General features: G+C 46.2%; 3 protein-coding genes across 12 annotated transcripts; 1 reads left to right on the forward strand and 2 right to left on the reverse strand.

Annotated features, from left to right (window-relative positions):
- Window positions 1–4,383: 4,383 nt before the first annotated feature.
- LOC135286755 (olfactory receptor 10C1-like) lies at window positions 4,384–7,313 on the reverse strand. Its single transcript, XM_064399970.1, has 3 exons — window positions 7,159–7,313; window positions 6,526–6,643; window positions 4,384–5,754 (listed from the first exon to the last, which is right to left on the reverse strand). The coding sequence occupies exon 3, from the start codon at window positions 5,471–5,473 to the stop codon at window positions 4,535–4,537; it is 939 nt and encodes a 312-aa protein (XP_064256040.1). The 5' UTR covers window positions 5,474–5,754; window positions 6,526–6,643; window positions 7,159–7,313; the 3' UTR covers window positions 4,384–4,534.
- A 505-nt stretch (window positions 7,314–7,818) lies between these two features.
- Window positions 7,819–20,825, reverse strand: LOC135286751 (ubiquitin carboxyl-terminal hydrolase 42-like). 10 transcript variants are annotated; one of them, XM_064399962.1, is made up of 15 exons: window positions 20,717–20,806; window positions 19,742–20,106; window positions 17,037–17,149; window positions 16,267–16,467; window positions 15,751–15,861; window positions 15,573–15,675; window positions 15,358–15,425; window positions 14,724–14,794; window positions 14,049–14,131; window positions 13,702–13,813; window positions 12,725–12,865; window positions 12,017–12,117; window positions 11,135–11,273; window positions 9,999–10,859; window positions 7,831–9,182 (listed from the first exon to the last, which is right to left on the reverse strand). In XM_064399962.1, exons 3-15 carry the CDS (start codon window positions 17,059–17,061, stop codon window positions 9,057–9,059), a joined length of 2,142 nt encoding a protein of 713 aa, XP_064256032.1. In that variant the 5' UTR covers window positions 17,062–17,149; window positions 19,742–20,106; window positions 20,717–20,806; the 3' UTR covers window positions 7,831–9,056. The 10 variants fall into 10 exon arrangements, with proteins under 10 accessions (XP_064256038.1, XP_064256037.1, XP_064256032.1 ...); XM_064399964.1 differs by lacking the exon at window positions 20,717–20,806 and adding an exon at window positions 20,213–20,374; XM_064399963.1 differs by lacking the exon at window positions 20,717–20,806 and adding an exon at window positions 18,974–19,336 and having other exon boundaries at window positions 19,742–20,374.
- On the forward strand, window positions 20,816–25,043 carry LOC135286753 (acrosin-like). The gene is made up of 5 exons (XM_064399969.1): window positions 20,816–20,995; window positions 21,285–21,497; window positions 22,668–22,933; window positions 23,643–23,788; window positions 24,218–25,043. Exons 1-5 carry the CDS (start codon window positions 20,850–20,852, stop codon window positions 24,860–24,862), a joined length of 1,416 nt encoding a protein of 471 aa, XP_064256039.1. The 5' UTR covers window positions 20,816–20,849; the 3' UTR covers window positions 24,863–25,043.
- Window positions 25,044–25,765: the final 722 nt, after the last annotated feature.

The raw sequence follows: 25,765 nt of genomic DNA on the forward strand, positions 1-25,765 counted from the left end.
ATGGAGCAGAGCTTATAAAAGTGAGAGACCCTGTGACCAGTGGGGCATTTTGTGGCCATTTTGGGTTGTGCTGCCCAAGGTGAATCTATTTGAGGCCTCTTAATAAATCCCTACTTTGTTCTTTAACTCCATCCAGTCTCTGTTCTAGGGCAGCCTTCTCAAGGCATCAGATGTACCAGATCAAAGATGTTTCACTGCTGTCAGACATCAGGAAACTCTTGGTGACAGCATGTGACTGAATGAGCCTGAGGAGCAGGCTTGGCATGAAGTAATGTAGGAACACCTGCCTCGACTTGCTGGCTGTCAGATTAATCCCTTTTCTGACTCAGAGATGGGGTAATTGAGAAGAGTTTTAAAGACTTTTATTGCATTTTCAATCTCACGTGAAGGGTGAGACAATACAGATGTTATAATTCACACCATTACAATCAGAAGCCAATTATTTCTTAATTACAATACATTATAAGCCAAGTTTCTTGGCCTACCAGCTTTTGCCACACCATGCTGTAAATGCCTTAAAGCCAATCATCTAAAATTACCCCTCATGGGTCCTACTACAATGCATCTTTCACAGTTCTAATTCTCCAAAGTATCTAGTGTTATTTGCAAGGCCACAGCTGGCCATGTTTTTATCCAGACCAGGATGAAATTGCCAATGAAAGCATGCATTACCAGGTCATGCTGAGCTTCCATCCCCTCCCCAAAGCCCCAAGTCTTTCTCCTCAGGGTTAGTGTCAGTTCATTGGCACTCAGACTGTTCCTGTGCTGGGGATGTCCTGACCCACATGTGGGACCTTGCACGTGGCCTTGAAGATCACGAGATGGCCCAGCCCATCCTCAAACCTGTCCAGGCCCCTCTCATGCCCTGTGAAGGCTGACCTAGAACAGAGATTAGAGGAGCTAAAGAATAAAATAGGGGTTTATTAGGAATCCTCAATGGATCCACCTTGGGCAGCACAAGAGCCCAGCCAGGGCTGCACCCCAGGTGAACCCAAAATTGTCAAAAAATGCCCCACTGGTCACAGGGTCTCTCACTTTTATAAGCTCTGCTCCATTTGCATATTGGAGTTAATTGTCCAATTACAGCTTTAGTCCATGCAGTTCCATCCTTGTTTTTCTCTCTTCAGCCCATGTTATTTTTGGTCTTGGGCCTGAGATTTGGATCATTTACATCAGACTCCTGCAAGCAAGAGATGTTTAAAATGTGTAAGTTTGTTTATGTGATCTTTAACCCAATCACTGTAGTAAAACATTACTAGCCTCCCTAAAGTAGTATATAAGTGTTTGTATCCCACAATAAAATCAAATTCTTTGACCACCTCAAAGTCTTCCCTGTCTCTCCTCATCCCTGACAGGTTTCCTTCCCCCTTCCTGGCCAGCAGGGCACTGTGAGGAGCAGGAAAGGCCTTGGCTCAGTGCAAGCACAGCTCAGCAATGAAAACCCCTAATGTTTGCATGGAGATTCTGGGGAGAAAAAGGGAATCAGTACATTGATAGGAGAGGAAGCATTTTCATCTACTTCTTTATGTGCTGGTGATGGTGAGAAGGAGGAGGTTTGGTCTGAGTGTTTCCAGGACACTCAGTGATGTTTTGCTGTCACTGTGCTCGCCATCAAGGTGAGAATATAAAGAGATAATAAACTACAAAGAGCAAAGGGTGTAAATGAGAGATTCCAGAAAAACCCAGGAGTCTGAATTCGCTCCATTTTACACTGTGAGACACAGGAGGACATCCTGCCCTGCTTGTTCTCTTACAGATATTTTTGTTTTCCACCAGAGCATGTGGTTTTGAACTTCTGAGCAACAGCTTTGGTTAAAGGAAGGTACACCAGCCAGAAGCAGTACCCATGATCTGTCTTTTGCTGGGAAGTGATTCTTGCTTCCCTTTGGTCCTTGCTCCTGGGATTTGTTCATCTCTGGGCAGAGGTAAACCAGGCCTCTGAGGAGGCAGGTGCCTGCTGGCCTCATCAACACCATGCAATGTCCTGGCAGCCCCTGGAGCTGTTCTCAAGTTTTTAAAAACTCCTAACTCTCCCCAGCCCTGATGTTACAAGAGTGTAGCACCAAAGGAGAGGAGTATTCCCAGTCTCATCTAGATTTGTGTTGATGTGATCCCGCCGTTCCTTCAGAAAGGGAAACTTTTGTGTTTGGTAAAAAGCTAAGAGCAATTACCTGGAGCTAACAAGAACTTCTGCAATTAGACTGACTCTTGAGATTCAGAACTTTCCTAGCTGGTGATTTGCCCTCTCCCCAATTCTCTACAGCCCAGTATCTCCTCTGGGAGGGACCCAGCTAAACACAAAGGCCTAATTAAAACTTGGTGAAACTCCAATGCCTTGGGACATCTGCACTCAGAGTCTTGGAAAGAAACTTCATGGAGTAGAGGGAATAGGCAGCCAGGGATGTGAGCAAGGGTACAGGGGAAGAGCTGGAGACACTGAAAGCCAGAGGGAAACTCAGGATACTAATAATATTAATGACTGCAGACATGCTGCAGTGAGTTCCTCATCTGTCCCAGTGTAAGGTCAAAATAATCTGCTCATTAACACAAGGTTAATAATTGCCTTGTTTCAGGGCAGGTTTGCTGTGAGAGCTGAGGCATCACAGGGGTTCTGTGCAGGGCTGATGACAGAGGTCAGCTCTGGGAGGACAAATGGGCTGTCAGCAAGGCAGATCTGCAAGGACACAGAAGCTCAGAGCTGGAAGGGACCTGCCAGGACCATCAGAGCTCCTGGCCCTGCACAGGGCACCCCAGGAGTCACAACACGTGTCTGACAGCATTGTCCAGACATCCCAGGAGCTCAGATGGGCTTGGTGCTGAGCCCACTCCCCTGGGGAGGCTCTTCAGTGCCCAACCACCCTCTGGGTGAAAAAAATGTCCTTGATATCCAACCTAAACCTCCCCTCAGTCAGCTCCAGCCTTTTCCTCAAGTCCTGTCACTGTCATGAGGGTGAGGAGCTGGACACCTGCCCTCAGTGCCCCTCAGGAGGAGGGAGCAGAGCACAATGAGATCTGACCCCAGGGTCCTCTCCTCCAGGCCTACAGAACTCCACAATTTCAAGAAACTTCTCCACAGGAGTGGCACCCATGGTCACAAATGATGTCATTGTCCAGTGGAGGGCTCAGAGATGATGAGAATCCCTCTTGTGAGGCCAGGCTGAGGTAGCTGGGGCTGGTCAGCCTCCACAAGACTGAGAGGGGACCTTATCCCCATATAAAAGAATCTGCAGGGAGGTTGTCAGTGGTGAAGAGAGACAGGGAAGACTGATTTGGTGATCAGCATCTGATTTTATTGTGGGATAGAAATGCTTCTCTACTATTTCGGGAGGCTAATAATGTTCTACTACAGTGATTGGGTTAATAATCACATAAACAAATATAGATTTTAAATACTCTTGCTTGCAGAAGTCTGATGTCATTTGCTTTTTCCTGCAAACCTATCTGATTTTATCTTCTTGCAATCTTGATTTAATCCTCAAAGTTCTGTTTGCTATTCTCATGTTATCCTATTATCAAATCTCTTGTGCTAAGCAGGCCCAAAGTTCATAATCTGTCTTGTGTCCCCAACATCCCAACAGGAGGTTGTGTACAGGGCATTCCCCCCACAACTTATCTCTTGTTTGTCAGATAAATCAAACAAATTCTCCTGTAGAGAGATACTTTGGGCCTGTGGTTATTGGTTATTTTGGGGTTAATACTGGTCTGGAATCTCCCATCTGCCCAAAACAACCTTCTGTTGGAATTAATGTCCTTAACTTTCCAATATCATTTCAGTTTTGAGGATTTAATATAAATAATTTTATTAACAGTTACAGAGCTTTACAGTGGTTAGGTTCTTCAAATGCCTAGACTTGGTCTAACATGTGCAAACAATTTCTCTAAAAAGAAATGTCTTTGAGGCAGTGGGGCAGGAATGCAATTTTGCGCACCTCTTTTTTTTTCCAATAACAGTCTCAGAATTAATAATCAGTACTCATTAATTTTCTGGGCTCCACATTATAGCCTGAATTATGTCCTCTCCTTTCCCCAAAGAAATTTACTAAACATTTTCAGGAAATAAATGCAAACAGATGAAAACTTATTCTTTTCAGTTTTTTCAGCAAAATCAGGCTCCTGAATATTACTCTTCTGTTCAAAAAGTCAGAAGTATGTAAAACGCAATTTTAAAGTTTCAGAAAAAGAAAAAGAAAAAGAAAAAGAAAAAGAAAAAGAAAAAGAAAAAGAAAAAGAAAAAGAAAAAGAAAAAGAAAAAGAAAAAGAAAAAAAAAGAAAAAGAAAAAGAAAAAAAAAGAAAAAGGAAAAGAAAAAAAAAGAAAAAGTTTATTTAGTTAAGAATTTCTTAAGTATGTGGAAGAAGTTTCCTTCCAAAATGTTAACATAGCTTCTAACACTCCCCCTTACAGCTGAAAATCTCCACTCTTCTCCCTCTTTCCTTCCAAAAGCTGATGTGTACCTGGAAATTCATTTCACTGAACAAGAATTTAGAGTGAAAAATACCAGAAACAAACACCTGAAACACCCCAAATATTCCATTTCATTTCCACACTAAATTAATTTTTCTCCATTTTTTCTTCAGGGCTCCTTTCACCTCCTTATTCCTCAAGCTGTAAATTATGGGATTCAATAAAGGAGTCAGCACAGAATAAGAAAGTGAGAGGAATTTATCCACAGATGCACAGTAGGTGGATTTTGGCCTCAGATACACAGAGCCTGCAGTGCCATAAAACAGAGTCACAACCAGGAGGTGTGAGGAGCAAGTGGAAAACGCTTTCTGCTGGCTCTCAGCTGATGCCATGCGAAGAATTGTGGAAATTATATGAATATAAGAATAAATTATCAGTAAGAAAGGGCTGAGAATAGCAAAGACAGCCACCACAATGACCTGGAGCTCTCTTGGGAAGGTGTTGCCGCAGAGCAGGTCCAGCACGGGCTGAATCTCACAGAAGAAGTGGTCGATGGCAGACCCACACAAGGGTGAGCTGAAGGTTATGAGGGTGTGAATTAAGCCCACAGCAGCCCCACAAATGTAACTCCCAGCCACCAGGCTCCTGCAGACCCCGCTGCTCATGATAATTGTGTAATGCAAGGGGTGGCAAACTGCAAAATAGCGATCGAGGGACATGGCAGCCAAGAGAAAACATTCAGCCACCCCGAAGAAAAGGAAGGAAAACATTTGCATTGCACATCTTGTCCTGGAAATACTTACTGTTCCCACCATCAGGTTCTCCAGAATGGTTGGGATAACGACTGATAAATAGCAGATATCCAAACAGGACAGCTGAGTGAGGAAGAAATACATTGGGGTGTGAAGGGTGTGATCAGTGTTTATTGTGAAAGCTATCACTGTGTTAGCCATCAAGGTGAGAACATAAAGAGATAATAAAACTACAAAGAGCAAAGGGTGCAAATGAGACATTCTAGAAAAACCCAGGAGTCTGAATTCACTCAGTCCACTGAGGTTCCCAAGGATCATCCTTCTTTGGTGCCTTGTAGAACTCTCTTTGTTTTAGATGAAGCTGCAAACAGCCAGGCAAATCTGCAATCAAAAACAACTCCCTGCTTGAACAGACAACAGGATGACTGGAATTTATGTGAAATGATCTTCTGAACAGTTTTTAAAAATGTCTAAAGAAAATAAGGCAGCCTTATGCCTTTATTTTTGTCTCTATTTTTGACAGATTCTTCTTTCATAGCATTGCCTTCAAAGCCTGCATATTCATTACTGTCTTCAAATGCTCAGCTAGCATTTTTACCCTGTAGAAAAAGAAAAAAAAAATATGGCAGATATCTTTTTATGGACTAATCAGTTCAAGTGCCAAAATCATCAGTAGCAATATTTGAATAAAACAAAGGTAATTTCTCTGTTACCTGTTGTGCAGTGTGGTGGAAGACGAGGAAGGGGAAAAAAACCCCTAAATTATGAGTCTGCAGAAAAGCTTTAAACTCTGAGCACTCTGCAGTGAAGCAGAAGAGAGGCTTTTCCACAGCTCTTTATCCTCTATTTATATGTATTTATAAAGTCCACTGAGACTGGCTAGTGCTGATTGGAGCAATAAGGAATAGTTGTTAGAGGCTGGATAAACATGATGCATGTGTTTGAGTTGACTCACAGCCACCTCTAGTTGCACATGCTTGGAAAGCATTTCTATATACACCCAGATAGCTACAGAAATATCAAGATCTGGTTTTACTTTGCAGTAATTACTATTACTTCATCATGCAGCCAAATTAATGACAGAGTTGCCACACAGGCTTACAATATTTCTGCTTTCTCAATAAAATTTGAAGGTGAAGCAAAGATGCAGTTCACATTCATCTGGGGATAAGGGACAAAATATCCACTCATTAAAAATCTTAATTTTTATTGTGTCCTATTAAAAGATTTTTTTTATTTAGCTGTTGTTTGGTTTATTGTGTGGCTTCTTATTCAGATCCATCAGCAACCCCACATTGTCTCTCTCACCACCATGCCTCTTTCAAGGCCAAAGAGATTGATTAAAAGTTTAATTACTGGCTGATACTCACATTTCCAGTGTGAAGACATCTCATTCACTCTGATCCCTTTTCCCCTGGTTGTAGGACTGTATTTGCCACTTTTATCCTTAGTAACTGATCTGGAGTGGCCTCTGCATCACATCATATCCTGTGAACAGCAGAAAGTGATTTTATAGGGAAGAACCACCTGTTGTGATGTGGTTTTTGTATGGTGACAGGTTGAAAGTACAGTATCTTTGTTTAATTAAACAGAAATTATTATCCACAGAGGAAAATCTCTGAGAAATCTGAAGGACCTATCTGTGATGGTATGATCTGTTCTCCCATAGGAGACCTTTCCTGCACCATTAATTAGAAAATAATAAAACCAGAGTTAGACATGAGTTATGCACATGTTCTTTCCTCCTGCAAAACCTTTAAAGTGATTTTCCTGTTTCTTTTTGTAGTCTGTCTCCACATCAAATTTTTATCCCTTCATTCAGGCAAGATCAGGCCCAAGACCACAAAAGGTCAAAACATAACAGATTAAAATAGATATGCAAGTGCCCTGTAGGTCTTTCTTTAGGGTTTGTTCTAACAGGAGAACCAGAGAAAGAGTTGTGCTGTACCTAAACAACAAGAAGAAAATGACTGACTCCTCCAACTGCAGCAGTCAATACCCACCAGACTCTTTTCCTCTGGGAACACAGATAGAAATACTTGAGATTTGTGATGTGGCTTTTCCAAAAATATTAACCACAGATTTCTCCTACTGGCAGGTGAGCTACTTTATTTTATTTCATTCTTCTGTCTCTTCTTCCAGATGTTATTGTCCTCTGGCACTTACACAGGTAGGAGTTCTCTTTCAGGCAGACTTACAGCCTAGAAAGTAAAGTAAAAATGAAAGTAAAAAACTGATTATTGGAATAGAAGATCAATACCAAGATATTGTTGTATTCTTGAAAAAAAAAAACTGCTACACCTGAAACATGCCTAGGATAAATGTTATTTCCTGGGGTACAATCTATATTATTTAGTATTTTTTGCATGGTACTGTGGAGAATATGTGGGATTATCTGTGCTCACTAGGTAATTCTTTTGTGGTATGGACCCCATCCAGAGAATGATTGCCTGGACTCAGATATTAAACTGTGGTTTAGGGTTATTCATCAAATCTCTCTATTCTCCATGTGTGTTGGGAGTGCAGACAACTTTCTCCCATGGGATTAAAGATGGCAAAGCAAATATATTTATATAATAAAATGAAATATTTATTTAAATTTATTGCAATGATTAAGCAAAATAACTTGATCAGACTTGTTTGCTACATAGCATAGGTAGCCATAACTACTAATATAGTATAGTGCACTAGTTTTGAAGGAGTAGAGAAGCAATTATATTAAATCTAGCAAAACAGTTATTAAATAGAGATTGATGTTACCCATGCAACAACCATGAGCAAACCTATTTTGTTGAGCCTTGAGAAGTGACCTCAAGGGGCTTCCCTACTCAAGAGAGAGATCTTCACACACCTTAGGGAGGGATGCTAGAAGTTCTCACCATGCAAAAGTGGAACTGCCCTTCTACAGCATGATTGTCTGCCAGTCTGCTACATTTTTAGATTTTGTTTTGTCAGGTTTATTCAGTAAAATATGCTTTGCTGCTGAAAAAGGTGTTAGAAGCTCTTTGGTTTCTTCCATGTGAAGGCCGGGATATCCCTGCTGCTCCTGCCCTCAGATCAGGGAATGTCTGTTTCCATGGTGTTGGAAATGATAGAACTTTACAAATACCTCTTCCAGCTAATTGTTTTAACTAAATATTCTAATTACTTCTTTTAATTAATCATAAGCAGTGTAATTTTCCACTCTGTCATATGCCACTGTAGCCAACATTCAGCAAGGTTTGTCATAAGCTGCTACAGTGGGAGCACAGCTTGGGAAAATTCCTGAAGATTTAAGTTTAAAACAACTGTAATCAACTTTGATATGCTTCAATGGTCTCATACCTGGAAGAGGGATTTATTGCTGAAGTTGGACACAAGGAATGCAGAATTTATGAGCCATGAGGCCATTGTTCAGAACCCTAAGATAAACAGGGAACTAACAAAGACAATTCAGCAGTTGCACTGTAATCCCATTGTCCTGGTTTCAGCTAGGGTAGAGTTAATGTCTTCTTTAATTTCTTTAGCTGCGGTTTGGATTGGGAATGAGAATGGTGTTGATAATACACTGAAGTTTTAGGTTTTGCAAAGTCATATTTATCCTGAGTCAAGGACTTTTTGTTTCCTCATCTTCTGCTCTGCCAGTGAGGAGGTTCCCAAAACAAACTGGGAGAGAACCCAGCTGGGACAGGTGACCTGACCTGCCCAAAGGGACACCCACACCCTAGAACATCATGCCTGGAATCTAAACTGGGAGGAGTTGCCCAGAAGGGCAGCTGATCTTAGTTTGGGAAGGGGGCTCTGGCATCAGGTGGTGTGCAATTGCATTGTACATCACTTGTTTGGTCCCTTTTCATTATCATTATTAAGTACTGCCATTGTTGTACTTGACTTTATTTTCAGATATTAAACTGTTCTTAATTCAACAGACAAGTTTTACTTCAAATCTCCTCCCCATTCCACCAGTGTGGGGGGGAAGAAGAGATGGTTGAGCAAGCAGCTGCGTGGTGCTTAATTTCCATCTGGGTTTAAAACACGAGACCTCTTTCTATCTGGGAAAAAGATAATAAAAAGACTGAAAATATGGACTAATTAGCATGACAAGCAAGAAGTCAATAACCAATAGAAGACAGAAAACTAATTAATGAAGAGCATTATGCAATTTACAGCCAATAAACATTAATTTCTTGGTTTGCTAAAATGTATGAATAATGCAAAGTTTTGAAAGAGCATGTGCATGTTTAGAGCAGCACTGTAACAATGTGCTTTCTGGTACTAAAAGTAGCATTAGAAAGCTTAATTTATCCTGATGTTTTCTGTGACTGTGGTGGGTGAGATAGTTTGGTCAAGCTGCTCTCAGTGTCCTTCAACACTAAAAACAGGAGATCCTCCTTGCTCAATTCCTGGTAAGGTGTAAACAGCTGGAGCTGCTGTGTCCCTGCTCAGGCAGAGTGTCCTGCTCCAGCTGGCACCCCTGACAACCCATCCCTCCAGACTGTAAAAGCCCTGTCCCACTCTTTAACAGGACACACTTTAATACCCCCTTCTCAGTGTGGAGATTTCTCCCTTGAGTGGGAACACCCAGCAAGGTTTCACTTTGAGACTGAGAAAAAGAGACTTGCTCAGGGCTGTTGGCAAGGGTGAGTAATGTCAGTCTCTACTTAACATTTATTTTTCTACCTTTAATATAATTTCTTCAATATTGCCTCCAATACTAAGCTATATTAGTAACAATAACTATCTACACTGCAGAATAAAGAATTCTAATTAAAACCTTTTAGTCTAGCCATTAGAATCATCATCATCATCCATTTAAATAAATCATTCCCTCATGTCTGAGAAGGCATGCAGAAAACAAGGACACCTTTGCTAAAAAACGCAGCGCTAATCTTCCATTATGCTTCAGCCAGGGCCACAGTCTGACTGCAGCACTCCCAGGGTGCTCTGAGTGCTTGTCTGACACGCATCTCTGGGGCGTGGAAACCCTCCTCTTCCTCGCTGAAGGCTGGTGGGCTGTGCACAGCACAAAGCGGCTGCGGAGATCATAGCCCGTCTGTGGGGATCTCCTCTGCTCCCTCTGCTTGGGAGCCTTGGGCACAGGAACCTCCTTCAAGCAGGTGTTGGAGGGCCCTGAGGCTGTGTTATCCACTGGGGCTTTGTCACAACGTGGAGGACTCGTTCTCCCCCTGTTCTTCTTGCCCAGAGAGGGGTGGAGGGCGCGCTGCACAGAGCGGCTGCGGAGGTCACAGCCCCACCGCGGCGATCTCCTCTGCTCCCTCCACCTTGGTGGGGCTTGCTCTCCGTCAGCCTTGAGTACGGCAGCCTGCTTCAAGCTGGTGTTGGAGGGCTCTGGAGCTGCTCTGTGTTGGTCATGACACGGAGAATTTGTTGTCTGCCTCCTCCTCCTCCTCGGTGAGGGCTTGTGGTCGGTGTGCTGCACAAAGCGGCTGCGGAGGTTGTAGCCGCGCCGCATGGATCTGCTCATCTCTCTCTGCAGGGCTTGCTCCAGAGCAGCCCTGGGGGCACCATCCCTCTGCAGGCTGCTCTTGGAAGGCCCTGGAGCTGCACCATCGCTGGGAGAATGGCCAGAACTGGGAGGGCCCGTTCTCCTCCCTGAGGAGTGGTCACAGTCCGTGGTGTCCACAACGCAGCTGCGGCCATCCCGGCCCCACAGCGGGGATCTGCTCCAGGCCTGCTCCCTGCCAGCATCTTCCACATCCACATCCTGCAAAGACACCTGTGGAGAGTTCCTGGCCTCCTCTCCTGAAAGGGCCAGAGTCAGTGGGGAACCCCCAGAAGTTCTGGGAGGGGACATTTCAGAGCCTCCCAAAGGCTCTTCTGGAGGGCTGCCAAGGCCAAAGTTGCACAAATGGGATGGATCCAGGTGGGATGTTTGAGAGGAAGAATGCTACCAGGTTGGAGGGGAAAAGGAGGAATGCTGAGATCCTAGAGAGAAATCCACTGCTCCTCTGGTGCCCTGACCCTCCTTCCCAGAGTTACCTTCTTCCTGCCAGGCAAACCCTGAGGGCCAATAGAAGCCACCTTCTTGCTGCTGCCGGCCCAGTGACTGAGGAAGGAAGGGACATATGGTGGTGTCAGCGAGGAAGAAGCCCTTTCTCCAATCTTCAGATCACAGCATCTGGAGAAAAAAAGAGTGCTCTCACTTTAGGGCTGTTGTTGCAGCTTCCTCTGGAGTTCAGTCATTTTCTTGGAGAGGTTTCTATGGCAGAGAGAAGACTTAATCAAGGCCACTAATGGAAATTTCAGCTAGAATCTTCCCACCCAGTCTGCTCCTGTCCCAGCAAAACTTCATTTTTGTACCTTCTACACCCTCCATTTCATAAATTCACAGACTTGTCTGGGTTGGAAGGGGCGTTAAAGCTCATTTTGTTCCACCCCCCTGTCATGGGCAGGAATATCTTACAATAGGCCAGGTTTTTCCAAGCCCTGTCCAACCTGGCCTTGAACACTTCCAGGGATGGGGCACCCACAGATAATTTGGTCAGCCTGTTCCATTGTCTCACCACCCTTACACTGAAGCATTTCTTCCTAATACCTAATGTAAACCTGCCCTGGGTCAGCTGAAAACTGATAGCCTTCACCCTGTCCAACCCTCCCTGATAAAAGAGTCCCTCTCCATCTTTCCTGGCAGACCCCTTTAAGTTCTCTTGCTCTTCTCTACATCAGTCCAGCATCAGAGAGCAGACAAACAGCAGGTTACATCAGGGTAGCAGCCTCAAGGACAGACATGGGTTTCACAGCACTGAATGGTGCAGGTAGTAATTGCATTCAGTGAGAAAAACACTCTGGAGTATGAGAAGAAAAAACCATGAACAGGGAAAAGGAAACCTCCTCTGAACACATCTGAATGCTGGTTATTACCTGGCATAAAACAGCAGGTAGGCTTGCTGCCTGAGAGCTGTGTCAATGCAACGGAGCTCCACAGACTCATCATCCATCTGGTACCACAGCCCATTGCTGGCCTGGGAAAAAATGGAAAAAAAGGCAAGGACCTCTGCATGGTTTCTCTCCAAAAACACAGGCAGAAAACTACCAAAGAGTATGTCAAAACAAATCCAGTCTGTGGCATTCACATTTTATGGAAAAATCCCTTCGCCCAGGATTTTTCTCCTGGGAAACTGAGAAGCCTCAGAAAAAAAGGAAAACAATAATTATCTGATTTGCATCTCCTGTATTTTGCTCCTTTGGAATGTGTTTGGAGATTGTTTACCAACAGGTGATTGTTTCATTGGATTCTGGTGTGAGTTGTTTTGACTCAATGACCAATTGGGGCCAAGATGTGTCTGGACTCTGGAGAGAGTCACGAGTTTTCATTATTATCTTTTTAGCATTCTGTAAGAATCCTTTCAGTATAGTATAATATAGTATTTTTTAATATAATATATTATCATAAAATAATAAATTAGCCTTCTGAGAACATGGAGTCAGATTCATCACTCCTTCCTTCATCTGGGGGCAACACAAATACAAATCCAGTCCAGCCCCTAAGGAGACCTTCTGCCCCAAAACCTTGGCTGTCAGTACCACTGATGGGAAAGTTTATTGGGAAGGAAGAAAGTTGCTGCTTACCTTTGTGTAGCAGAAATAGTGTCCTCCATGGCAGCTGACCCCACTGTGCACCAGGACAGCATACAAGGAGTACTGGAGGGGTTCTCCATCTGCCTGGGACATGTACGGGCGAAGATCCAGGTACTCGGGGTACTCCACAACCTACAGAGACACCAGCAGGGCTCAGAAGGGACCCTGACCTGTGACACAGAACGGCCTGCCACCTCCAGGGGCCAGAGGTGTGTAAATACATCTTTGGGGATCATGAACAGCTGGTTTTCCATAAACAACTTGTAATGGTTTGGGTAGAAGGAAATTGTTCTTGGCCAAAGCAGCTCTTGGAGATGAGCCCTTGCCTGTCTTCCCAAGGGAATTTTTCTCTCCTGTGGAGGGGTTTGACAGCTGGCTTGCAAGCAAAGCTGAGTTAATAAAAAAAAATAACGATGATTTTTGAGTGTAAAAACTGTTTAAAAAAAGACTGGACATGACACTTGGTGCTATAGTCTAGTTGAGGTGTTAGGGCATAGGTTGGACTTGATGATCTTAGAGGTCTCTTCTGACCTCATTATTCGGCAATTCTGTATTTATAGCAAGGAAGAAGAGAAAGTTGTTAGCATGGAAACAGGTTAGAAAAGATATATGAAAATTTTTGTAAGTTAGTCTATGTGTATAAGTAGATGTGTATACATGTTTTATTAAATTTCTGTAAAACTTTTGCCAATTATATTGACACGAATTGTTTTGCACCAATGAATATAATATATTGTGATATAATTAATTACTTAAAATCACACTCTATTAAGAGTATATAAGCTGGAAAACATGCAAAATATTGTTTTTTCTTTTTAAACCCTGATCATGTGTGTGTATGTCACGTCCAACCTAACAGTAACAATCTCCCCAGAAGGGAACAGGACTAACCCAACACAAGAGGCCTGTGCCAAGCTCAGGGAAATCTGCTCCAGGAAGAGAAAGCTGCACACCAGCTGTGTACACACCTTGCTGATCTTCCCGCCGGTGAAACAGTCAAACCTTTTCAGGCACACAGTGAGAACCTTGGGTGCACGATGGACTGTGAACCTCTTGGAGGCAGCAACATTCTTCTTACACCTTGAAACCAAGCACAGAGCACAGTCTGAAATGCACCCACTCCTCCCCCAAGGCGGCCAGGCAACCTCTCCTGTCTCACACAGCTTTTGCTATTCTAAGGCTATTCCCTGCCATGTTTTAAAAAAGATGCATCTCATTTGTGTGCAGTAAAACTCCACAAGATGACTTCTGCTCAATGGCATGCAGCCCCCTCACACAGGATTTTGTGTTAATATATTCTCAGTAATCATCTTACTTGTTACAATTAAAGCAGTTATCACCATCCAGGTGCTCGGGTGCCACAAAGTCCTCCAGAGCTGCAGTGAGGGACGAGGCTGCCTGGAGGAGTGAGAAATGAGCACACCGAGCTGGGGAAATGCTCTCACCCCAAACATTTCCCAGGAGCTGACAAGAAAACCCCTGTAGCTGATGAGAAATGAGCACGCTGAGCTGCAGGAAATGCCCTCACCCCAAACATTTCCCCTGTAGCTGATGCTGAAGAGACCCACCATGAACCTGTGCAGAAGGAGGCATAAACAGAGTGTGATGCTGAACATTTCCCTGTGTCCCAGCAGCTCCTGGAGCCATCAAGAGCTCCCTCCCTGCACCACTGCTCAAACTAATGCCACTGTGCAGGGACATCAGTGGTGCAAACAATGCAACCCATCAGCCTGGGAGGCAGACAGGTGGGGTGGAAGGGCAAAGGGAACAAGGATGAGGATTTGTCAAGGGTGCAGAGAGGATAATGCTGCTCGTCCAGCTTAAAACCATCACCTACAGAGAGACCAGTGCCACAGCCTGTCCATTCCCCTTCCCACCCACCACCAAGATCTCCTGTGTACACAGTCTACATTTTTAAGACAAATGTATTGACTCTGGAAAGCTGCAGGGGCCTTGGGATGTCTTGAAGCACAACTGCAAAGCCTCTTACTTTGATATCCAAAGGCATATCCAGGAAGGCCTCATAGGAGTCAGAAACGGCTTCACAGCTGAAGCAGGTGACTGGAAGGAGAAATCCAAATGTTGAGCAATGGGAAGCTGACTGACACTGCCCATTTACACATTGCACCTGCCCCACCAGTCCCAGGACCAACTGTCAGGCACAGGCAGACAGAAGGGCACAGGCAATGCCAAAGAGAGTAAATGTCACTGTCATATTTTATAGAAAAATCCCTTTGCCCAGAATTCTTCTCCTGGGAAGCTGAGAAGCCTCAGAGAAAAGGAAAAAAACAATCCTCTGATTTACTTCTCCTGTGTTTTGCTCCTTTGGAATGTGTTTGGAGATTGTTTCATTGGTTCCATGTGAATTGTTTTGACTCATTGGCTAATCAGGATCAAGCAGTGTTGGACTCTGGAGAGAGTCACAAGTTTTCATTGTTATCTTTTTAGCCTTCTGTAAGTATCCTTTCTGTATTCTTTAGTATAGTTTAGTTTAGTATTCTTTAATATCATATAGTATCTGAAAATAATAAATTAGCCTTCTGAGAACATGGAGTCACATTCATCATTCCTTCCTTTGTCTGGGAACCCCGCAAATACAATAGGTAATAGTTGTGGAAACATACCTCTGGATCTCAGAAAGCCCCCAAATATTTGATAGACAATGGTAGTGGATTGAGAAGAGAGGTCCAAGCTGGAAACAAGTGTTAAGACAGAGCATTATCTCCTCTATGAGTTTTGCTTGGCCTGAAAGCCCAGGGTTTAGGTTTTCCCTTGATGGGAGCACATCAAGCAGCCCAAAGGGCTTAGAAAGTTGTGAGGGTAATTTGCTTGTGCTTACTCGTTGCTTGCACTCAGACAAGCTCTCTGCATGGCATTGACAGTACAGCACAAGAAGTCATGGGCATCTTCCTCCCTGCCAGGCTGAAAATGCTCTCCTATGCCTAAGAAAGAAGAAGTTTGTAGTTCTCTCATACAAGGAGGGAAGAAAACCTGTCAAAGCACCTGGCATGACTCACGTCTGAAAACCTTGAGGACAGGCAAAGGCAGGATGGCACTGACAGGGGAATGCAAGACCTTGTTCACGTGAGCTTCCATGATGCACATCATGCAGAAACCTTGCTGGTGACCTGAAGAAGGACACAGGGAAGGTCCTGAGGTTAGCAAAATATCCACAGCAGTGGGGTACTCCTCCTCTTCCACTCCCACTCCAGTGCAATACTCCACTCCTCCCAATATCCCAGTGATCCCAGGGCATTTTAGAAAATGTTCTAAAGAGGAATGATAAACTGACAGTTTTCTGTGCAATAAGCCAAGAGGGTTTAACTTGCAAGGATAAAGACTTGGAGCTACAAAGAAGTGTCTTCATGAAGGGTAAGACAGCTGGGTAGGGCTTCTAGGCTTGAGTGCTCATAGAACATGAAATCATGGGGCTGACAAAGGGCTGCTGTTCTCCCTAAATCTAATTCCAGGTTCTGGGAATCTCTGGGATTTGATGAACAGATTTTCAAGGAGATGTTGCTAAAAGCACTCACAGGCCTGGCTGTGCTCTCGGGACAGCAGGTAGTTGGCCAGCGGGGGGGTGTAGGTCAAGCACTGCAGCACAGAGTTGAGGAAGCACGTGTTGCCCACGTTGAAGAGCCCAGCCCCAGCCCTCTGTCTCTGCTGCCAGACCATGCAGATCTTCTCTGGTGGAAAGAGGATCCTTTTTGGAGGAGCCATTCCCTCAGCAATGACTGCAGAGAAATTCCATTTGGAAAGAGATCAGTAAAAAAAACCACATATTTAAACTTTGAGTTCTCCACACAAGCAGTCAGGACAACCAGGTCAAACATTCAACTCAGTGTCAGGGGAAGCCTAGCACTGCCTTTGAAATTTACTGCTTTGGAAAACTCTGCTCCCCTGCTTACTCTGCCAAGAGTCCAACAAACCCCTACTCTGCTTTCTGGCCCCCAGGGTACCCTCCTTTCTCACCAGAGTTGTAGACTGCTTTATGAGGTCAAACTTTCCCTGATTGTAACTTATTGAAAGCAAGCAAGTACTGAACACAAAAGGTAACTTAAGGATGTCAGATCTCTCTATGAGCAATCATATTTCAAAGTCTTGTACATAGTGACAAAGGACACACAAAAGGTGTTCTCCTGTGACTAATCATAAACACCTGGGTCAGTCTGGCTGCTCTCAGGAAACATTCCAGACCTCACTTTTGGTTGTGAGCACATCATTCTGGGATCTGACCACCAGTCATGTCAGTTGCCTGTGGGGATTCACAAAGTCCAAACCTGCCAGCGAAGCTGTTACTCACAGAAATCGTTCCCTGTTGTGGCCATTGCCTCTCTCAGGAACAGAGGGCAAAGCTCTGGATGACCAAGGACATCAGGACATGCTCCAGAAAGAGATCTGTGTCAATCCCATCACCTGATTGCAAAGAAATTACTCTAGTTCACTAAATGTATAAAAACTCCAAATAAATACAACCTACAGAACAGCATTTGCCACCCAGAGTTTCAGTGGTGCTTGTGGTGCTTCAGAGCCAGCTGCTGAGCTGCAGGCTCACACCTTTGGGATCAGTGACAGAGCCTGAGCTCACAGGAGGTTCAGAGGTCCCTCTGAAGTGCTCCAGTGCATGTTCCTTTCTCTGAGGAGTCCCTGCTGCTGCTGCCACAGCATCCACAGCAGAGCTCTCTGGCTTTCCCACCTCCTCTGCAGGAGTGGCCAGCTTTCAGCCACGAATTTAACCACTGCCTTTGCTGCTCTCCTTTTTCTGCCTCACTGCCTCCTGCAGCAGCCAAGGTGGGCTTTTTGCCACTCTGGGCTGAGCCCAGCCCCTCAGACTACAATTACCCCCTCCTTACCTATCCTAGGCTATAGTAAAGAGAATCAGCAAATAAGAACTCTAGCCTTTGTCTGGGCAGCCTAGAAGATATAAACCAGCCCAGACTTTTATCCCATAACTCCTTCCTCTATGATCTATCTCAAGAATCAAATCATAATTACCTTAGAGAGGATGACAGCTGAGGAGGACAGTAAACCATAAATTTGTTTAAAAGGCAGGCACATGAGTAGCAAAGGAAGAAGCTGAGTTATCCTGAAGGCCAGCACCTCCATTAGCCTGCCTTCAGGATAGCCAGCATTGTGCAGGTGAGGTCACAATCACTGGAGAGGTGCCACATCTCTGCCCCTCTGTGACACATGATGTGGCCTCCCCTTGAGGCCACAGAACCAAATGGTTCCTGGGCAGAGGAACTGCCCAGGGCTGCTCTTACAGGTGGAAATCACTGGGACTCCCCTGTGCTGCTGATGAAGAGGGGTTCACAGGCTGGCAGAGCTGCCACTCCTTCCCCAAACCCCAGAGCTCAACGAGCACAGGGCTGCCCAGAGCTGGCAAAGCCTGGCCCCAGCTCTGCCTGGCACACAGGCTGCTGGGCATTTCTGTTCCACTGTGACACTCATGTGGCAAAGCACCCAAGCTCTCACGGGGTCATTTCCAGTGAGTTTTATCTGCCCTCAAGGCTGACCTGGACCTGCAGAGCCTGAGCTGGGTGAACTTGGCTGCCAGGCCCCCACCCAGCTGCTGCCTCTCCTGGGCAGCTTTTTAGCAGCCCCCCATTGCCTCCTTCCTCCAGCTTGGTTAGGCTGGGTTTGATCAGACACAGCTTTAGGCAGATTCCCACTCAGGACAGCTGGAGGCAGTTTTGTTCCTGCTGCACTTGACCCACGAGGCCTGGAGTTCTGAGCAGCAGGCAGCTGCTGTTCCTCGTGCTCCAAGGAAGCAGCTGGCTGCTATTCACCCCTGACGCCTTCAGATTTTAGCTTTTATATTTTTCATCTATTTGTAATCCTGCAGTTCTTTCCTCTGTAACTCTAAATTCCATATTCAGTGTGAGCTGCTGCTTTCCCATTCTGGGCAGACACAACAATTCCTCTCCAGGCCTGGGAATCCAGGACACCTCAGGGCTCAAGAGATGGAAACAAAAGTTTGAGTTGTGGGGAGCAAACTGGGAGTAAATTACTTCATTACCTGAAGGTGTAATTGGAAGATTAACCCCCAATATGCAAAAGGACCAAACTTATAAAAATATAAAAATCCACGACCCACGGTCCATTTTTGGGTGTAGCCCCTGGGGGAACTTCATCTGCCCAAAATGTACCTGAAGGCCCTTCAATAAATAGAACCACTTTTATTCCCTTAATTTTGTCTGGCCTCTGTGTTTAGGTAGTCCCAAAAGGCATCACCCCCACCTGAACTGGCTGCTTTGGTCCCTGCCCAGCCTGGGCCACCAAGTTTCACCAAGTTCTGTCACAAGGCCATGAAAGCAAGGATGGATTTTTGGAGATCAGGGCCCACCAAACACCCTCCTGTGGGGAGAGTCTGAGGCACAGGCAGGAGGCACAGAACCACCCCAGCACTGCTGCAATTTACTCCTTTTGCATTTGTGCTCATTTAGCAATTAGGTTTTCCTTCTCACTTCCACCTAGGCAATAATTGCCTTTTTTCCCTGCAAGCCTCACAGCAGCCTCAGATCAGGATCCAAGATCTGACCACAGGGAACAGTCTGAGATTTACACAACTCTGCTCAGGAGTGCTGCACAGCAGTCAGGGCTCTGTAAACAGAGAGGGGCACTGAGGAACTCCAATGGAGGCAATTAATGATGGCACTTCTGATCACTGCCTGTCCCCTGCTCATAGGGGGGGCATGACAGCTTTTAATTTAAAAATTTTGAACAAATTTTAATTAACTTTTAAATAAATATCTAATTAATATAAATTTAAACAATTTATTTTTAAAATTTATATTAATTTTTTAAAATATTATTATTGGTATTATTATATATGTGCTAATATATATTAGTAAATATGATTATTATATTAATCATAAGCAGCATATTGGTTTTAAACCACTTTTAGCCAGCATTTAGCAAAGCTTGTCATAAGCTGCTATTTTGGGAACAAAGTTTGGAAAAATTACTGGAAAAATTACTGACACTCTAAAGTTTTGCTGAACTAACCTTGACATGCCTCAATAAACAAAGTCTGGAGAGAGACAGAAATATATTGCTGAAATTGGACACAACGAGTGCAGAATTTATAGGTCACAAGGACATTTTGCAGAAACCAGAAGATAAAGAAGAGACTAACAAAGACCATTCAGTACACAACAGAAAACTCTCTGCTGTGTTGTGGTTGTTGTATCCATATGGCCAGCCAAGGATGAGATTTTCCCCAGGCTGCAGAGGGTCCAGGTGATGGGGCACTGTAACAAAACTGCTCCCAGCAAAGGTTTGTTCTGATCCCTCTGAGCTGGGGGGAAGCTGCAGCTTCAGGGGAGGGAGGTCTGCTTTCTACACTTCATTGTGATGCCTCCTCAAAACCACTGCAGATTTAGATAAAAATCAAAGGGTAAGTGCCCAGGAAGGTGTCCTGAGTGCCTTAAACAAAACAGACTTTGGATCCTGATTGCCCCCTAAAGGAGGGAGAACCTGGGTGTCTCTCTGTTCCCTTTGAGGAATCTGGGTGTCCCTCTGCTCCATTGGGGAACCTGGGTGTCCCTCTGCTCCCTCAAGGGAACCTGGGTGTCCCTGTGCTCCCTTTGAGGAACTTGGGTGTCCCTCTGCTCCATTGGGGAACCTGTGTGTCCCTCTGTTCCCTTTGGGGAACCTGGGTGTCTCTCTGTTCCCTTTGAGGAACTTGGGTGTCCCTCTGCTCCACTGGGAGAACCCAGGTGTCCCTCTGTTCCCTTTGGGGAACCTGGGTGTCTCTCTGTTCCCTTTGAGGAACTTGGGTGTCCCTCTGCTCCATTGGGAGAACCCAGGTGTCCCTCTGTTCCCTTTGGGGAACCTGGGTGTCTCTCTGTTCCCTTTGAGGAACTTGGGTGTCCCTCTGCTCCCTCAGGGGGAGCCTTTGGAGTGACTTTCCCTTTGTGCCAGATTTGTCTGCCCATGGTGTCATTTTGCAGGCACGGGACCCCTTTTGCCTTGCATGACCTTCAAGTTCCCTTCCAGCCCGAATCATTCTGTGGTTCCCCGAGGCCATGGCCTTTCCCTGTCCTCTGAGGACACCGTGCCCAGAACCTGGAACCACCCACTCTGTGACATCAGCCCCAGGGCTGCAGGTGCCATGGGCAATGCAGTGCTGCAGGCACTCGGCTCGGAGGCTGCACTGCAAGAGACAAGCTTTTGTTTCCTGGCAGTGATGAACCTGCTGTACCTCCTCATCCTGCTGGCTGTGTACAGACCTGCACATGGCACCTGGGACAACTGCAAGTATGGTCCCAGGCTCTGTCCCCCGTTGTCACACCCCAAACCCCATGTGGGAGGGAGCAGAAGGAGCCAGCAGGAGCAGCAGCAGCTGCTGGGCAGGGCAGGAATCACAGAATCACTGGGTTGGAAGAGACCTTCAAGATCATCAAGTCCAACCCACTCCCCTCAACTAAACTCTGGCACCCATTTCCACATCCAGGCTTTGTTAAACACATCCAGGGATGGTGACTCCACCACCTCCCTGGGCAGAACATTCCAGTACTTTGTCACTCTAATGACTTTGTGCTTCCAGAGGGACCTGTGGGCAGCGGCCCATGGCTTCTGACTTCAACTCCATAGCTGCTGACTACAGAATGATGGCTGGCGCAGGTGCCCTGCCAGGGGCCTGGCCCTGGATTGTCAGCATCCAGGACCCCAGGAAAATAGGCACTGGCCATACGTGTGGAGGGTCCCTCATCAGCCCACAGTGGGTCCTCACAGCAGCCCACTGCTTCCTCCAGGCCAGGTAAGGAGGAGCAAGGAATGAGGGTATGCTCACAGCTGCCCAGCCTGCAGCACCACATGCTGCTCCCCTCCTGGTTCCCTGCAGTGTGCCCAGTGCCTTGGCACTGCAGAGCCCATCAGAAGGCTGGGCTCGTGCCACTCCTGCCCAGGAGCCTCCAGCATGGCATTCCTGCAGCCCAAGGCATGCTAGGGCAGTCACACTCCTCATTGCTCTGCTTTCCTCTCTGCCTTGGGAAGCAGAAGGCAGGGAAGTGCTGAGCTGCCACAGTGATGCCTTTTTGAGACTACCTAAAAACAGGCCAGACGTGCATACAACAGGCCAGATAAAAGTGGTTATATTTATTGAAGGGCCTTCAGGTGCATTTTGGGCAGACAAAGCCCCCCCAGGTGCTACACCCAAAAATGGACCACACGTCACAGGTTTTCACACCTATAAGTTTGGTCCATTTGTGTATTGGGGGTTAATCTTCCAATTATACCTTCAGGTAATGAAGTAATTTACCCCAGTTTGCTCCCCCAACTCACTTTTGTCTCCATTTCTCGGGGCCTGAGGCAGTGAGGTGTCCTGGATTCCCAGGCCTGGAGAGGAACTGTTGTGTCTGACAAGAATGGGAAAACAGCTCACACCGTGTCGCCACATTTCTCTCCTCAGAGAAAAGCAAAACACAGTTCTTCCCAAGAATGTTTCTGGGTTTCACATTCTCTGAACCTCAGAGAAAGAAAAAACAATTCTTATCTCATTTACTGCTCCTGTGTTGTTCACAAGTGGAATGCATCATGGAAGATTGTTTGCCTGAAGGGAATTGATAGCTGGATTCTGGTGTGAGTGTTTGTATTCACTGACCAATTGGATCCTAGGTGTGTGTGTTGAGATTGTTGGCAGACAGTAATGAGATGCTGTGCAGTTGAGTGTTTGGCAGATTCAGTTTAGATGTAATGTAATAGAGATGTAATATAGTGTAGAATAATATAGTATGATAAAGTAATTATTTTGCCTTCTGATAAGATGGAGTTCTCCCAGACGTCAGGCAAAAATATCACCTATAACACTGTGTATGGAGTTTGAAATTATACATTAAAGAGCTGCAGGATTACAAATAGATGAAAAACACAAATAAAGCATAAACAGCACACGGCTCTGCACCCTCTCAGCCCTCTCTCTGCCTTGCAGGAACGTCACCATGTGGCGTGTGCTGATCGGGGCCACCCAGCTGACCCATCTGGGCCCCGAGGCCCAGGTGCGCCACATCAAGCGGCTGCTGGCCCACCAGGAGTACACGGCTGACTCCCAGCAGTATGACATTGCCCTGCTGGAGCTGGACGAGCCCGTGGAGTGCAGTGACTACGTGCAGCTTGCCTGCGTGCCCAACGCCTCGCTCACGGTGTCCGAGCTGAAAACCTGCTACATTGCTGGCTGGGGTTCTGCCAGTGCAAAAGGTGAGCTCCCAAAAAGGGTCCTGAGGGTGAGCTGGGCACACTGGAGGAATGGGCTGGGCTTCCAGACAGCAGAGATCAAAGTCAGGATATAGGATGTATGCCTCTGGAGAGATGGGCTTGGCCTGCTCTCCAAAGGCAGAAAGGACACAGCACTTCAACAGCTGCTCCAGAGGCTAAGCCAAGCCCTAGGGAGAAATATGGGTCTCCTCGAGTCAGATCTCATAAGCTCTTGGAGATGTATTTCACACCTAAGACAGCTCAGCTACCTTAGAAGGCATAAAATCAGCAGGATGGCGTCTGTGGTAGTGTTGGAAACAAAAAGGTTTTAATAAAAGGCAAAATAACAAACTCTCTACAGAGAAAAACTGATCCAGGTGCAAGAGGCTCTCCTGCCCCTGGTAAAACACCTCACAAAAGCGATTAGTTCCTTTGTTCTCTTATTTTTCTAGTAAATTGCTCAGGCTGGACTGAGCATCCAATTAGCTATCCTTAAGTCTGAGGTGAAGTCCCCCAGGTCCTATGAGATGCCTTTTCACTTAATTGAGGAGAGAAACTTCTGGGTTTATTTCCTTTTTAAGGGGACAAAGGATAGTTTTGTCACTCCGTCAACAGGGGACACATTCCTCTACTAGGGAACGACTTCACCCGCAGACAGGGGAGTGGAAGTGGCAAGGAGCTGCTGGGTGTTCACTCCTTGCTGTGCTCCCAGCTCAGGGTGCCAGCGATGTCCTGCAGGAAGCCAAGGTCCGTCTCCTGGACATCCAGCTGGTGAACAACAGCCGCTGGTACGCCGGGACCATCCACACCCACAACCTGTGTGCTGGCTACCCACGGGGGGCCATGGACACCTGCCAGGTAGGAGTGCCAGCCCCCAGCAGTAAAGGTGCCCTGTCACCATGGGCTTTGCCTGGAAAATCACTTTTCCCCCACTGCTGGAGTTTCCTTGCCAAGTGCCCGTGTTCCCCAGGCCTGCCCCTCTGCCCAGAAAGCCCATCCAGTGTTCCCAGCAGCCCAGAGGTCCAGATTCTGGATCATCCATGCTCTGCTCGTCCAGGATCACTGTGCAGATACAAGAGGGGGTCCTTGCAGACACCACCCTGATCCCAGCTAAGATTCTGGAGACTCCTAGAGTTCTGGAGACTCCCAGAGTTTTGGAGACTCCAGCACCTGAGCAGAGCCTTTTAGTGCCATGAACACAGCTGGGCAGGGTCTGCAAGAAAAGCAAGCCTCTAGTGCTGAGAGCAGCCACCCAACAGCACCCTAATCCTCCCTTCTCTGTTGCAGGGTGACAGTGGAGGGCCTCTGGTGTGCAAAGACAACCGTGCCAGCCACTTCTGGCTTGTTGGAGTGACCAGCTGGGGAAAAGGCTGTGCCAGAACAAAACGGCCGGGAGTCTACACCTCCACTCAGTACTTCTACGACTGGATCCTGATCCAGATGGGCGTGTGCCCACCCGTAACAGCCACTTCAACACCAGAGTCAGCCTGCATCTCAAGCCCTCTTGAGCAGCCAGAGCCAACACCAACAGAATCAGGCTGCTCTACTCCCACTCCATATCCACAGTCAGTTGAAACAGAGACTCCAACAGCAGAGCCAACCTTCAGCTCAATCTCCTTTGAGGAGCCAGAGCTAGAGCCAGAGCCAGAGCCAGAGCCAGAGCCAGACGCAGAGCTAGAGCTAGAGCCAGAGCCTGAGGCAGAGCCAGAGCCAACACCAACAGAGCCAGGCTGCTCTACACCCAGCCCTCAATACCCAACTGCAGCAGCCACACCAGAGCCAGCCTGGACCTCAAACCCCCCTGAAGAGCCAGTGCCAACACAACCTCTCTTGCCCGCTCCACATCCGTACCAGATACTGGAGCAATTCTTAACTCAGGTGCACCAGATGCTGCAGAACCTCATGGGAAAAAAGGCAGGAGGAGAAGGATGAACAGGATCCAGTGCAGGCTGCAGTGGACCATGACCACTTCATACTGGGGCAGTGCCTGCTGATCCAAAGGCAGCCTCAGGGTCAAAGGTGTCCTCTGTCCTGCCCACCTTCCTCCTCTGCATGCACACAAATGCTAAAATTGATTTAGTTGTGGAAATAAAGTTGCCTATTGCCACTGTTAGCACGTGTTTGCAGTCCAGGCCAGTCTCCTGTGCAAAGCAAGGAGTCCCAAGCCAGGCACCAGCAAAACAAAGCTGTGATGGGAGAAGGGAACACAGCTCTTGAGGACAGCAGTTGGGAACATTGTTTTCTGCTGCCCATCAAGGGGATCCCTGGGTGTGGGACTTGAAACTGGGCTCTCTCTTGGCTCAGGAAATGTGGCATTCACATTTTCTGAAAAAATCCCTTCACCCAGGATTTTTCTCCTGGGAAGCTGAGAAGCCTCAGAGAAAAAGAAAACAATTCTTATCTCATTTGCTTGTCTTATATTTTGCTCCTTTGGAATGTGTTTGGACATTGTTTACCCACAGGTGATTGTTTCATTGGATTCTGGTGTGAGTTGTTTTGACTCATGGGCCAACTGGGGCCAAGTGGTGTCAGGACTCTGGAGAGAGTCATGAGTTTTCATTATTATCTTTTTAGCCTTTTGTAAGTACCCTTTCTGTATTCTTTAGTATAATATTCTTTAATATATGATAGTATAATAAAGTGATAAATTAGCCTTCTGAGAACACGGAGTCAGATTCATCATTCCTGCCTTCATTAGGGCATTCCCTGCAAATACAATAAGGAGACACCGTTCTAGAAAGTCTCAAGGCTGAAGATTGGCCAGACAGGCTGAGGACGAGTTCCACAGCCAGGAGCAAGGATTTCTGAGCAGAGACAGACAGAAGAGCATTGTGC

Source organism: Passer domesticus, chromosome 27 (genome assembly GCF_036417665.1).
Source record: "Passer domesticus isolate bPasDom1 chromosome 27, bPasDom1.hap1, whole genome shotgun sequence".
In the NCBI taxonomy this organism is placed as follows: Eukaryota; Metazoa; Chordata; class Aves; order Passeriformes; family Passeridae; genus Passer; species Passer domesticus.

Coding starts and splice junctions, on each gene's coding strand:
- LOC135286755 (XM_064399970.1), bottom strand. CDS start 5,473: ATGATCCTTGGGAACCTCAGTGGACTGAGTGAATTCAGACTCCTGGGT.
- LOC135286751 (XM_064399962.1), bottom strand. CDS start 17,061: ATGGCCACAACAGGGAACGATTTCT. Junction 16,468..17,036: donor CACAACAGGGAACGATTTCT/GTGAGTAACAGC, acceptor ATTTCTCTGCAG/TCATTGCTGAGGGAATGGCT. Junction 15,862..16,266: donor CCGAGAGCACAGCCAGGCCT/GTGAGTGCTTTT, acceptor GTCCTTCTTCAG/GTCACCAGCAAGGTTTCTGC.
- LOC135286753 (XM_064399969.1), top strand. CDS start 20,850: ATGGGCAATGCAGTGCTGCAGGCACTCGGCTCGGAGGCTGCACTGCAA. Junction 21,498..22,667: donor CACTGCTTCCTCCAGGCCAG/GTAAGGAGGAGC, acceptor TCTGCCTTGCAG/GAACGTCACCATGTGGCGTG. Junction 22,934..23,642: donor GGGTTCTGCCAGTGCAAAAG/GTGAGCTCCCAA, acceptor CTGTGCTCCCAG/CTCAGGGTGCCAGCGATGTC.